The following is a 14,286-nucleotide window of genomic DNA, read 5'->3' as shown; positions in this document are numbered from 1 at the left end:
TTCATCTGTTATCAGCATGAGAAATTCTCTGACACATGAGATAACATGAGCTGGACATTTGTGTTAGGGAGGGAACTTAGAGGACATTAAGCAGAGAGCTTGTCTATTTAGACTACAGCTCTGCATGTTGCTTTGTTCCTCTGCCTATGTGGAGGGAGGTGTCCCCTTCCTCCAATCAGCTCTCACACAGTGTAAAGTCCAGTCTCCCCACCCACCGTTATGTGCTGCTGAAAGATGAAGAAAGATTTCTAATAAAATCTGCACTTTTCAAAGAGTGTAGAAAGGGGAAGACTGCAGATATACAAGTAAAACTTATGTAGGATGATTTTTTTCATCTCTGTGTTTCACCTGAGGCTATTCACTTCACTGGGTATAGCAGAGGGTTTACAACCACTTTAACCTTAAACCATGTTGAGGGTTCTTTACTGTTAGAGCAGTACGGATGTGGAACTCCCTCATACAATTGGTGCAGTCAGCAGGAAGGCTCGATAATTACAAAAAATGTTTAGATAGGCATCATACAGGAATTTGGGCAATGGTAGGGACATAAATACACGTACATACATACACCTTAACTTGGTTGAACTGGATGGACTGATGTCTTTATTCAACCTTACCAACTGTGTAACCATGACGTTACACAATGTTATAATTATTCATTACTTTTGTGCAGAGGACGAAACATTTGCAAAGCATTTTTTATTTATACAGTACTTTCTGACTGCTAATGTCACCCTCCACCCCAACGGTGTGTCCTTGAGGACTTTTTGGCTCAGAACCCTGACTAATGCTATATCTTCTTGCCCTGAAGGTTAATTTTATTTTATGTAATGCTGCATCGTACATGTGTTTTATTTGTATATTATCAAATAGCCCTCTTTCATCATTTCAAATGCAGTGATGATCATTGTAAACAGCTCTTTGTGTAGAATGCTACTGGACATATCTGAGACAAAAGGGAAAATATCCAATATTAGACAAAGGATTAATACCTCTGCCTTCGCTTTGCAGCGTATTGTTATATGCATAACAGTGTGTTTTTATTTGATACATTGTATGATTTATTACTACATTGTTTTTATGTAACCTTTTACTACACCCATGCTATTCTATTCTGTCATGAACAAAGTTCAGATTGGCAAATTTTTTTACAGTGACTGTGTGTACGTCAGATAGGTTGTTAACATCCCACTCAACAATTTTTTGATATAAAAGTCAATTATCTGCATAGAAAGATTACGGTTTTCAATTACAAACTACAAACTCATGGGGTCTATTTATAAATAATTTTACACAAGATTCACACAACTTGCACACAGCATTCACACTTTTTTTTTTATTTTATTTTTTTTATTGAATCCTAATTGAAAAATATTTAAAACATTTTAAAAATACTTGCATTAAGAAAAAATAAATAGTAAAGCATATTTCCCTTGCACCACAGCTAAAAATGTTCTATTCGCATAGATAAAGAGCAATAAAAGCATTTTCATATAAAATGGGCATTTATCTTCATTTTGCTATGAATCTGTATTTTATCACCAAATCAAATTACTCAATTTATTTGTTCTCTTTTATAGACCCCTAAAATAACTTGCAATTATTACCAAGCAGAAGCCAATTATATATTTTTTATGGATAAAAAGCCTGTGTGATAATCATTGTGATTTGACTTATAGTCAAACGTCCCTTAAAAATCAATAAAGTATGTGTATGTGAGAAAATCAGTTGATTTGTTTCAGAATTGCCTTCAGTAAAACTGAAAAATCAAAGTTTAAAAATCAAAAGCAAATAAAACTTTATGGGCAATTGAGCATGTTGATGAGAATATTTGCATTAAATCCAATTGTAGTTTAATAAAAATGATATAAGAAGGTTCTTCAAAAAGTTTCCACACTTTTTTAAACTCTTTTTATTAAGAACATCACTCTTCTACATAGTCACCTTCCCTTTTGCGATGCATTTTTCCAAGCGTCGTACCAACTTTATAATGCCATGAGCAAAACTCGTCCCGCCCCCACCGTTTCTAACGAAAATATAAAAGTGTGGAAACTTTTTAAAGACCCCTTGTATGTAGATTCTGGGTGTAACAAAACAGTAAGTGCTTGGTGTTTTACCAATGGTTTAGTTTCTAAGGCCCCTCAAGCCTGAGCAGAAAGGTCTGTGTGCAGTAATAGGCCTACAGCAATAGGCCTACAGTAATAGGCCTACAGTAATAGGCCTACATGAAAGCCTTATTCTCTTTGAAAAGGTCCACCACAGCTCTGCAATCTTCAATGAGCATTGAGGGTGATCATTGTAGGAAAATTACAGCCTGGAGCACCATCTGCAATCATGTGCCTCCATCCCTAAATCTATACATACAAGTTTGCATTCCCCTTGGACTTTTATTGAAGCACGTGACATTAAGTAAAAATCAATACACGTGATTAAAAAATGTAATCCAATTATAAACAGATCTGATAGCAACGAAATACATATATAATACTGAAGAGCTTATGAGTAGCAGAAATACAATATCCACATGGATAGATTGCAATCAATTAATTCATAGTATAAATAAATTTAAATATGCTGTCCAAGTTTATAACACATGATTGTTAACAGAGCTGCATCCAAGAACTCAACGTGTTTCGTGGAACAACATGCACTTCCTCAGGAATAATTCAGGGTGCGTGTCTGCGAAAAATAAATAATGACAGAATTGTTGAGGAAGATTACAACAAAAAAGTGAAGTTTAAAACTGTCAATGGGATGTCCCATCCTGCTACTTTACAAAACAGCTCAAAATTGGACATGGTGGTGCTGAGGATACTAGACTCCTTGGGATATCTATCCCAAGAACTGTGACAGTGTGACCTGTGGGGACCAAAGGGACTGATAGAGACAGTGCCCCAGGACAAAGTCATCTAGAGCCCTGGGCAAACATGCCAAACTGCACCCCCCCCCCCCCAAGATGTATGAGCAGTATGTGTCAGCAAAAATCTTCCCACAAAAACACTGAGCACTAGTCTACATGCTTATCCCCTAAGCATAAACTCTCCCTCCTCCAAGTACAAATCTGCCCCCCCCAGCCGAAATCCCCCCTCTCAGCACAAATTGTTGCCCCCATCCCCCAAATCCCCTCCAAGCACAAATCCTCTTCCCCTAAAATTTCCCTTCCTAGTATACATCTTCTATCCCCCTCTTTGAATCCCCCCAGCATAAATCGCCCCTCCTAGTACAAATCTTCTTCCCCCATACCCCCTCCCAGCACAAATCCCCCTAAATCACCACTCTTGGCACCCCCCCCCCGAATTTCCCCTTCTAAAACAATACTTACCCCCTGCCGCCCTCAAATTTCCCCTTCCAATCCAAAATCCCCCCCCCCCAATCTCCTTGTGGTGCCTTCCCACCTCACATGAAACCATAGTGCGCAGGACAGCCGCCCCTCCTGCCCACCCCTTGTCCCAGCCCTGGATAGAGGGCAGGCAGACTTCAAGAAATGTATGAGTCGACATAGTGAAATTATACTCAGCAGTCCAAGAGATTTCTGTGAAAAATAATGTGATAAAATAAATAAAATGGATAAATGATCATAGAAGTGAATCAGGTGTAGCCAGGTGGCTGCTGAGTAAATTGAAAAAAGAAAGCAGCGTGTGTAATTGTGTGTTGGTGTGGGCCACAATGCAAATAAATGTGTGGTAATACAAGTGAATCATGTATGGGCAGGTGGCTGCTGAGTGAGTTAAAAAGGAAAAATAAGGTGTGTAATAAATAGTGTCTTAGTATGGCTCACAACCCACATAAGTAAAAAAAGAGATAAAATCTAATGAGAAAGTAATTAATAACATAAAAGGGAACCAAAAATAATATGTGACCCAGCAAAGGGAAGTTTTTGCAAAGTTTATAACAGTTAATACCTCTGGGTCCTACAGTATCTCACAAAAGTGAGTACACCCCTCCCATTTTTTTAAATATTTAATTATATCCTCTCATGTGACAACACTGAAGAAATTGCATTTTGCTACAATGTAAAGTAGTGAGTGTACAGCTTGTATAACAGTGTAAATTTGCTGTCACCTAAAAATAACTCAACACACAGCCATTAATGTCTAAACCACTGGCAACAAAAGTGAGAACACCCCTAAGTGAAAATGTCCAAATTGGGCCCAAAGTGTCAATATTCTGTGTGGCCACCGATATTTTCCAGCACTGCCTTAACCCTCTTGGGCATGGAGTTCACCAGAGCTTCACAGGTTGCCACTGGAGTATTCTTCCACCGCTCCATGATGACATCACTGAGCTGGTGGATGTTAGAGACCTTGCGCTCCTTCATCTTCCATTTGAGGATGCCCCACAGATGCTCAATAGGGTTTAGGTCTGGAGACATGCTTGGCCAGTCCATCACCTTTACCCTTAGCTTCTTTAGCAAGACAGTGGTCGTCTTGGAGGTGTGTTTGAGGTTGTTATGTTGGAATACTGCCCTGTGGCCCAGTCTACAAAGGAAGGGGATTATGCTCTGCTTCAGTATGTCACAGTACATGTTGGCATTCATGGTTCCCTCAATGAACTGTAGCTCCCCAGCATTCATGCAGCCCCAGACCATGACACTCGTGCCACCATGCTTAACTGTAGGTAAGACACACGCTTGACACCATCTGAACCAAATAAGTTTATCTTGGTCTCATCAGACCACAGGACATGGTTCCAGTAATCCATGTCCTTAGTCTGCTTGGTTTCAGGAAACTGTTTACAGCCTTTCTTGTGCATCATCTTTAGAAGAGACTTCCTTCTGGGATGACAGCCATGCAGACCAATTTTATGCAGTGTGAGGCGTATGGTCTGAGCACTGACAGGCTGAACTCTCACCCCTTCAACCTCTGCAGCAAAGCTGGCAGCACTCATACGTTTATTTCCCAAAGAAAACCTCCGGATATGAGGCTGAGCACATGCTCTCAACTTCTTTGGTTGACCATGCAAGGCCTGTTTTGAGTGGAACTTGTCCTGTTTAACTGCTTTATGGTCTTGGCCACCATGCTGCAGCTCAGTTTAAGGGTCTTGGCAATCTTCTTATAGCCTATGCCATCTTTATGTAGAGCAACAATTATTTTTTTCAGATCCTGAGAGAGTTCTTTACCATGATATGCCATGCTGAACTTCCAGTGACCAATATGGGAGTGTGAGAGACATAACATCAAATTTAACACACCTGCTCCCCATTCACACCTGAGACCTTGTAACACTAATGAGTCACATCACACCGTGAAGGGAAAATGGCTAATTGGGCCCAATTTGAACATTTTCACTTAGCGATGTACTTACTTTTGTTGCCAGCAGTTTAGACCTTAATGGCTGTGTGTTGAGTTATTTTGAGGGGACAGTAAATTTACACTGTTATACAAGCTGTACACTCACTACTTTACATTGTAGCAAAGTGTTATTTCTTCAGTGTTGTCACATGAAAAGCTATAATAAAATATTTACAAAAATGAAAGGGTGTACTCACTTTTGTGAGATACTGTATATCCTGGGGCTGAAATTCAGTGTAGCTAAAATAAACCTAGAGGAGAAAAAAGGGAATGTAGTCCAACCAACACTGCCGACAGGGTGAACATTGGTGTAGGCAGAGCTTTAGCTGTCACTAAGGAAGGAAGTGTGTTGGACCACTGCAGGGAACCCATTACTTTCAAAAAGAATCAGAGTCCAGTACAGTCGTAGCTTACCTTGTTATGCTGCTTCTGTCTTATAATTTTTCTCATCTATCTAACAGCAACCACTCTCATGATGGTAATTATCAGCATACGTCCCACATGCTGAGCCTGCTTGCCTCTTGCTGTTCTGTTTTCCTGCTTTAGCTCTGAGTAGGGCTTGTCTTTATGACAGTTTTAAAGGTTTGTCTCCAACTTCATGATAAAATGGAGATTTTCTAAAACACATAATGTACCTTATTATGTTTTCTTGTTCTAACCCATCACGAATGGTTAGAAAACAAATGTTATGATTGGTATGAAATAAAAGACTAAAAGACATGTATTCTTCACATGACAAGTGTATTTCTAAGCTTTGGACTATATGCGGAATAAGTATATTTTGTAATGTAGCACAGCCTTACATTTTCCATGCACATCACATATATGCATTTTCTGCAACAGAACAACGGGGCCATCACTAGGGCACATAGAAAACAATTATTTCCTATCAGTGGCGTAACTAGAACCTTCAGGGCCCCAATGCAAGAAACCATGAAAGGCCCCCCTGAACCCCAGCCAGGGCCCTTCCCTCCGAGTCCGGCGGTGGAACTCCAGGGCGTGGTCACAGGTATGACCTTTGTGAGCCCTGTAGTTCCACCACTGGCATCATTAGTTTATTTATTATTTATTTTTAGGTGCCCCATTGGGGGACTGTCCCTAGGCAGGATGGGGTCCCCGTCCCCAGAAGAAATGGGGTCCTTTTCTCCAGGGCAGATGAAGTTACTGCCCCCAGATGAGAAGGGGTCCCTGTCCCCAGGGGAGATGGGGGTCCCTGTCCCCACGTGAGAAGGGGCCCCTGTCCCCAGGGGGAGATGGAGGGGGTAAGTAATGGTGTGTGGGGGATGGGGTCCTCTCACTCACCATGACCAAGCTGCAGGCCGCACACTCATCCATGTTGGCCTAGGCTCCATCCAGTGTGCTGGACGGGTGATCAGCATAACTCCCAGAAAGACCTTTCATCATCTGTGTATGATGGGGGAGGAGGGGGGCTGGCAGACAAGCCTGCAGTGTCCTCCGGGAGCCGGCTCTCATAGGGCTGCACTGCATCTGTGTGCTTAAAGTTTGTTTACCCGGGAGAAATATGCAGTGCAGTGTGGGCCGGACTCGGGGGGGGGGACTCTGGCTGGGGAGAACAGACATCGGACTGAGCGGCAATGCATGGAGCAGGAGAGGGGTACTCTGAGGAGCCACCCGAGTACACAGGTCATGCGGGGAATGCACAACTAAAGAGCAGCCAGTGCGATAGTCGAGCGTGGAGCTCTGCTAGTCACCCTCCAGCCACCCGTGTGCATGGTGCACTGGTACCCCTAGCTGCCTATGCTGCTGCCAGCCATATGTAGAGGGGGCTGCATGGGCCCCCTGCAGCACAGGGCCCAGTTGCGGTCGCGACTGCTGCACCCCCTATAGTTACGCCCCTGTTTCCTTTGTGTTCTGTCCACACTACAATGCTGCGGTCATGTGCAGTGCAGATATGCAGCATTTTTAAGCAGTATATTGGAAGGCACCGCAGGTCACCACATGACGGCACATGATTACACCAGGGTTCTGTGCAGAGACTTGAATGCCGTGTACATTTTGTACAGTTGATTACGTTTAAGGCTGGGTTCACACTGCTGCGGTCGATAAGATCGGATGTGATTCGCACCGCACCGCACTGCAGTGCAAATCACATGCGATCTCTGTGCGATGCGATTTCAGCCATACAGATAGTATGGCTGAATTCGCATCGCATCTGGCCCAAACTCGCACAGGATCCTTTTTTTGGTCCGCAGCAGAATCGGATCGCATGGGTGTTCACACCATGCGATCCGATTCCTGTCCAAGTTTGCAGATCGCACTGCGATATGCGAACTGATTTGGAGGTGTCATTAACTTTTCACTGACACTCCCAGCAGTTTGCATAGGGCAGTGTGATCTGCCACTGGGAGGTATGCGATGCGGGAACCCGTAGCGGATTCGCAGCGTTCCCGCATCGAAGCAGTGGGAACCCAGCCTAAAGAAGAAAAAATTGTAAACAGTATGATGCACAAAAATGACCGAAGAGGCTAACCTAGGAAAGGAATATGAAGTAGAACTATCTTTACTTCTTTACTGCATTCATTTAACCGATTCAACCCCAGAAGATTTGGATGCTCAATGACCAGGTCATTTTTGTGATTTGGCACTGTGTCGCTTTAACTGACAATTGCACGATTGTGCGACATTGTACCCAAACAAAACTGGCGTCCTTTTTTTCCCACAAATAGAGCTTTCTTTTGGTGGTATTTGATCACCTCTGCTCTTTTTATTTTTTGCACTATAAACAAAAGAAGAGTGACAGTTTTGAAAAAAACACATTGGGGGTTATTTACAAAAGGCAAATCCACTCTGCACCACAAGTGTACTTGGAAGTGCAGTCACTGTAGATCTGATGGGAAGATCTGAAATGAGGGGAAGCTCTGCTGATTTTATCATTCAATCATGTGCAAGCTAAAATGCTGTTTTTTATTTTCCTTGCATGTCGCCCTCAGATCTACAGCGACTGAACTTCCAAGTGCACTTGTAGTGCAAAGTGGATTTGCCTTTCGTAAATAACCCCCAATATCTTTTACTTTTTGCTATAATAAATATCCCACATTTTTTATCAAAAAAGCAAATTTTTTCCTCAGTTTAGGCCGATGTGTATTCTTCTACATATTTTTGGTAAAAAAATCGCATATACGCGTATATTGATTGGTTTGCGCAGTTATAGCATCTACAAAATAGGGGATAGATTTATGGCATTTTTATTATTATATTCTTTTTTACTAGTAATGGTGGCGATCTGCGATTTTTATCAGGACTGCGACATTATGGCCACATCAGACACTTTTGACACATTTTTGAAACCAGTGACAATTATACAGCGATCAGTGGTATAAAAATGCACTGATTACTGTGTAAATGTCACTGGCAGGGAAGGAGTTAACACTAGGGGGGCAATCAAGGGGTTAATTGTGTTCCCTAGTGTGTGTTCTAACTGTGGGGGGAGTGGGACTGACTAGGAGGAGACAGATCTGTGTTCATACATAGTATAAACACACGATCTGTCTGCTCTCCCCTGAAAGAACGAGGATCTATGTGTTTACACACACAGATCCCGGTTCTCACTCTGTCACGAGCGATCACGGGAGCCTGGCGGTCATCAGGCCCGACGGGCATTTGCACCGAGGTCGGGCACACGCTGCGGGCACGCAAGCACCCCTAGTGGCCAAAAGGCAAAGCGATGTAACATAACGTCCTTTTGCCCAGCTGTGCCATTCTGTCGCAGTAAAACTGCAGCGGCTGGTCGGCAAGCAGTTAAAGGCCATTTGATACTTTAAGTGGTAGCAAACTCTGCTACGCTACTTGCACCTACAGGTAAGGCTTATAGGCTTACCTGTGGGTACTGTGAATATCTCCTAAACTTGCACAGTTTAGGAGATATTCAGAGTGCATGCCGCTGATGACATCATGCAATGTCGAACCTTCAGAGCCTGCCCTGGAAATGGCAGCTCCTGTGCACATGTGTGGGAGTGACGTCATCGCGCTCCACACATGTAGCCGTAGGCCACAAATCCAAAAGAAAGACCGGGGGAAGATGTCAGCCGTCTCAGTGGTAACATCATGATGCTTTGTTCTAAGACAAGTTTCTCATAATGTGCTAGTATGCAATGCATTCTAGCATATTATGACATTACCTTACAGGGATTTATTTTTATTTTTTTACCACCTGCAGTTTACTACCGCTTTAAAGCAGTAGGTAAATCTGTTAAAAAAAATAAAAAAAAAGTCCCCAAGTCAGTTAATGTCAGAATATGCTAGTACGCACTGCATACTAGCACATTATAAGAGACTTACCGTATTTATCGGGGTATAACACGCACCGGCGTATAACACGCACCCCAAGTTTAGGAGGGCATTTTAAGGAAAAAAGTTTAAGGAGGGAAGTTTAAGGAAAAAAAAACTTACATTTAAATGCCAGTCAATGCAGCCTTATCAGTGTGCATCTGCAGCCTTGTCCATCGTTGCAGAATGATCAGTGTCATTTGCAGCTTGCCCCACGCTGTTTGCAGCTTTGCAGTGTCATTTGCAGCTTTGCAGTGTCATTTACAGCTTGGCCAGCGCCGTTTACAGCCTTGTCCATGTTTAAATTTCCCGCCGCCGAAAAATACAGAGCCGACTTGCTCGGCTCCGCTCGCAGTCCCGCCTCCCTGCTGTTTCTCTAGCGAGTGCTGCCGAAAAAGACCGAGCCGTCTGTACTGTGTATTCGGCTGGGCTCCGCTCGCAGTCCCGCCCAGTATGGGCGGGACTGCAAGCCGAGCCAAGCCGAGTACACAGTACAGTCGGCTCGGTCTTTTTCGGCAGCGCTCGCTAGAGAAACAGCAGGGAGGCGGGACTACGAGCGGAGCCGAGCAATCGGCTCGGCATTTTTCAGCAGCGCTCGGTATTTTTCGGCAGCGCTCTGTATTTTTCGGCCGCGCTCTGTATTTTTCGGCCGCGCTCTGTATTTTTGACTCGCAGACAGTGGGGATCGGCGTATAACACGCACCCACGACTTTCCCCCGATTTTAAGAGGGAAAAAGTGTGTGTTATACGCAGATAAATACGGTACCTTTTAACTGAAGCCCTCCAGTGGCACGCTGTCACAACTCCCGACGCCTTCATCTTCACCCTATCTTTGTTTCGAGTTCGTGGGCTCCAGCCATTTTATAGCCAAGCTGTGATGATGTCACTCCCGTGCGGTACACTCAGTGTGCCCTCAATTCAGAGCGCAGTGTGCATGCGGCAGTAATGTCACCGACTGCAGATATTCATTGTATCTACAGGTAAGATTTAATTGTCCAAGCGGTGTTTACTACCTTTAAATTCGAACTCCAGGTTTGCTTTCACTATAGCTTGTATGGGCCAAACAGGCCCAAACTATTTCCTATACTATTTAATGCAGCGGTTGTCAGCACTATAAACTGCATGCAGCATCAGCTACATAAAAGACTCAAGATTGCTGTGCAGCAATCTTGAGTCCTTTATTATTTATACACATATGTTCTGTTGTGTGATTGTCAGCTGCTGTTTTTGACTATCAAACTTTTCATCTGCACAATTACTATATAAAATTTTCCAGCATCAGCTACATGCAGTTTACAGCGCTGTGTTCCACCAGCGCGGGGTCTTCCTGTCTGCTGCCATAATAAAATTGAGTTGAGCTGAGCGCTTCTCAGCCATTCACAGGAAGCCTTGTATTTTATGGCATTCTCTGATTGGTTGAGGATGTTAATCATAAAAATACAAGGATTCCTGTGAATGGCTTAGAAGCTCTTAGCCCAAATCAATTTGAAGACAGGAAGTGCCCATACCGCTGCCAGAACACAGCACTGTATACTGGATGTAGCTGATGCTACATCCAGTTTATACAGCACTAATAGCTAGCCAGCTTGGCCCAAACAGACTGTTTAAAGCGGAGTTCCAGGCTTTTTTATGTTTATTAAAAGTCAGCAGCTACAAAAAGTGTAGCTGCTGACTTTTAGTAAACAGACACTCACCCGTTCCGAGGTCCATCGATTCGGCCGAATAGAGCGTTGCTCCTCTCCCCCTCCTCTCCGCTGTCGCCTCCATTGCCACTCTGGGAACCCGGCCACGACAGCTTTTGGCTTCACGGCCGGGCACACACGTCCACAGGTGATTTCCTGGGACCTGTCACTTGTCCCAGGAGATTGTCTAGGGGGAGGGGCCGACTAAGGCGAAAGGAGGAGTCACCTTGGTGATCCCTGGGTAGAAGGACGAAGTGGGACAGGAAGTCCCAGTCCTAACAAAGCCCCCACTTCCCCCCCCCCCACAAAAATGGCATGCCAAATGTGGCATGTAACTGGGCGAGGAGTGCTTAAAGCAGAAGTTCCACTTTTGGGTGGAACTCCACTTTAAAGTGAAAGTAATCCTGGAGCTTGGCTTTTAAAATAAAAAAAAAGTCTGATGCCGCGTACACACGATCGTTGCTGTGTACACACGAATTTCCACCAGCAAAAGACCGATGAGAGCTTTTCATCGGAAAATGCGACCGTGTGTATGCTCCATCGGAATTTAGCTGGCCAAATTCCCATCAGCAAAAATTTGATAGCATGTTCTCAATTTTCCCAATGGAAAAACTTTCTATCGGAAATTCCGATCGTGTGTATGCAATTCCGACGCGCAAAAACTCACGCATGCTCAGATTCAACTACGAGATGGAAGCTATTGGCTACTAGGTATTTAACTTCCCTTTTCTAGTCCCTTGTACATGTTGTACATCACCGCGTTCTTGGCGGTCAGAATTCAGTGTGACCGTGTGTAGGCAAGACAGTTTGAGCAGAATTCTGTTGGAATTCCAACAGGAAAACCATCAGAGCTTTCTCCGACGAGAATTCCGATCGTGTGTACGTGGCATGACAGGGGTTTTGACCATTTCTTACCATATGTAAGAGAAACAAGGGTTTAGTCTCAATTTAGACTCAAACCTAGAAAACTAAGCTAGAAAAAAATATGCAGCTAAGGAATTTTCACTTTTCTCTGACTTTCTCAGGAAGTAATGACAACCCCTATAATTCTCTTTGAAAATGTTTATTTTCTTATTATATTCATGGTTTATATCATCTGTGTCCTCTGTGGTTGCAGTTATGGACTTTAATGCAAAATGAGGCCCCTAGCCCATTCCTTTCCATGTAGTAACCTAAAGGGGTTGAAGCAATGTCAAAGGAAAAGATCCATAAGCAGCACATCATGAATCAGACCTATGTGCATGGAGTGAGGTGAATGGCAGTGTTAGCCCGGGCCCCAGGCAGGCCACACCTCCAAAGTGTCTCGCTCTGCCCCTTGGCGCTTAATCATGAGGGGTTCATTCACCTCGTCCGCACTCTCCTTGTGAACAAAAATAGGACTTATCCTACTGCAATAAAATTTTCTGAATAGAACAACAAGGCCATCACTAGGGCACATATAACATGTCACCAGCATGTTTTGGTATTAGATTTCACTTACAACAGTACCTTTATCAAACTGGATTTTTTTTTTTTTTTTAAAGAGAACCTGTCATGATAAGAATGTTGGAACTGTCATGGTTCAAGGGAAGTAATCCTGATCTCTTCTTCACTAATTGATGGGTCAATGACCTAGAACAAGCCTGTATATATCATGTGTGAGAACACTTGGCATGCACATACTTGTTCCAGGTCAATGACCCACCAAGTAGTCAAGCAAGGATAAGCATGATATCCAAAGTGTGTGCACCTTCCAAAAAAAGTCAGTAATAGCAGCTCCCATACTTCTGCCCTGATCTCATCCACAAAGTATGTACATATTTGCTTTTTAATAATGGTATTTTTTTTCCTATTGCAGACCAAGAAACCGAGTCCTGTAAGCTGTAGGGCCGTGTGTGAAGACCGATCCAACTGAACACGCATCTTTCTGCGTATCTCTTTCACACTCTTACTATGATATCAGTAAAGTCAATGATACACAAGCCTTAATAGTGTGATTATTTACCCCAAACAGTAGGCACTAGAAATAATGAAAGAAAGGAGAACCGCCCTAATCATTTCATTAAGAGCTTAGCTTAAAACTACTTATTGATTTGTTTTTCCATTAATCTGAGACAGCCAATGACCTATCACTTTGAGAAACACTACAGCCAGAAAACTGTCAGCATAAAAGACAGCCATCAGAGAGGCATGGAAAGGAGAACACCTACAGGCCTCTTTGGGAAAACACCACAACACCGATTATTCATTCAGTGAAAACACAAAAAATATGAATATTTTACTTCGAAATATGGAATACTTGGAACAAAGTGTGGATGAGCTCAGCTGCCCACAGTTCAATTTTTGGGAAGATTCTTTGAAGATTATTCAATAAATAATCTTTATTAAAATAATCATTGCTGAAAGAATGACATTTTATTAGAATTTAATGACAGTCATTCTATTATTAATACTTTATCCTTATTAAACATTTTCATTCTGACCAGTAGCAGATAAGATTTTGGATTATGCTATCCCATCTGAAAAGAAATCTATGGTGTAATGATTTTTAGAGTGTGGCTAAGCAGACGCTGGCAGGCATTTAGGAGGCAATCCTGCCATTTCATGATTGTAAAAAAAAAAAAAAGCAATGGGACCAATACATAGCAACCTCAAGCCAAGCATTTGGGTTAAGGTTGCAGTGTGGCCCCATTGACTTGATTGGCCTACTTTGCCTGTCAGCTCACCATTAAATTAGCTGCAGCATATGAACAGCCCCCCTCTGGCTGTATTGTTGAGAAAGAGAATTATGGTTTTCCAAAAAAAAAAAAATGTATACTCACCTAGGTGTGCAGCATTGATCTGATGCTGCATCTGTCCCCCACTGGCTCTGTAGTGAGATCTGAGCGATCAAACATAGCTGATCGCTCAGTTCCCCCCCTCCACTCTGATCAGAGAGCCATGGCTCTCTGCTCTCTCCTATAGCTTACTGGAACACTGGGCAGGGGTGGAAGGGGCTGGCTCAGGTTCTCATTGGATCCCATATGGGCGGGATCTTTCCACAGCTG

General features: G+C 43.1%; 1 protein-coding gene across 2 annotated transcripts in view; it reads left to right on the top strand.

The window, feature by feature from the left end:
* Window positions 1–13,221, top strand: part of MACROD1 (mono-ADP ribosylhydrolase 1) — a 1,237,218-nt gene extending 1,223,997 nt beyond the window's left edge. For both annotated transcript variants that reach the window (XM_077455769.1, XM_077455770.1), the window contains one exon: window positions 13,098–13,221. In XM_077455769.1, the coding sequence (XP_077311895.1) occupies window positions 13,098–13,126 (29 nt within the window). In that variant the 3' untranslated portion in view covers window positions 13,127–13,221. The remainder of the gene's footprint in view (window positions 1–13,097) is intronic.
* The last annotated feature ends 1,065 nt before the right edge of the window (window positions 13,222–14,286 follow it).

This window comes from Lithobates pipiens, unplaced genomic scaffold (assembly GCF_037356315.1).
Source record: "Lithobates pipiens isolate NorthernLeopardFrog02 unplaced genomic scaffold, aLitPip1_a1.2 Scaffold_10, whole genome shotgun sequence".
In the NCBI taxonomy this organism is placed as follows: Eukaryota; Metazoa; Chordata; class Amphibia; order Anura; family Ranidae; genus Lithobates; species Lithobates pipiens.
The sequence above is the reverse complement of the archived record's forward strand: the minus strand, read 5'-3'. Positions and strand labels throughout refer to the sequence as shown.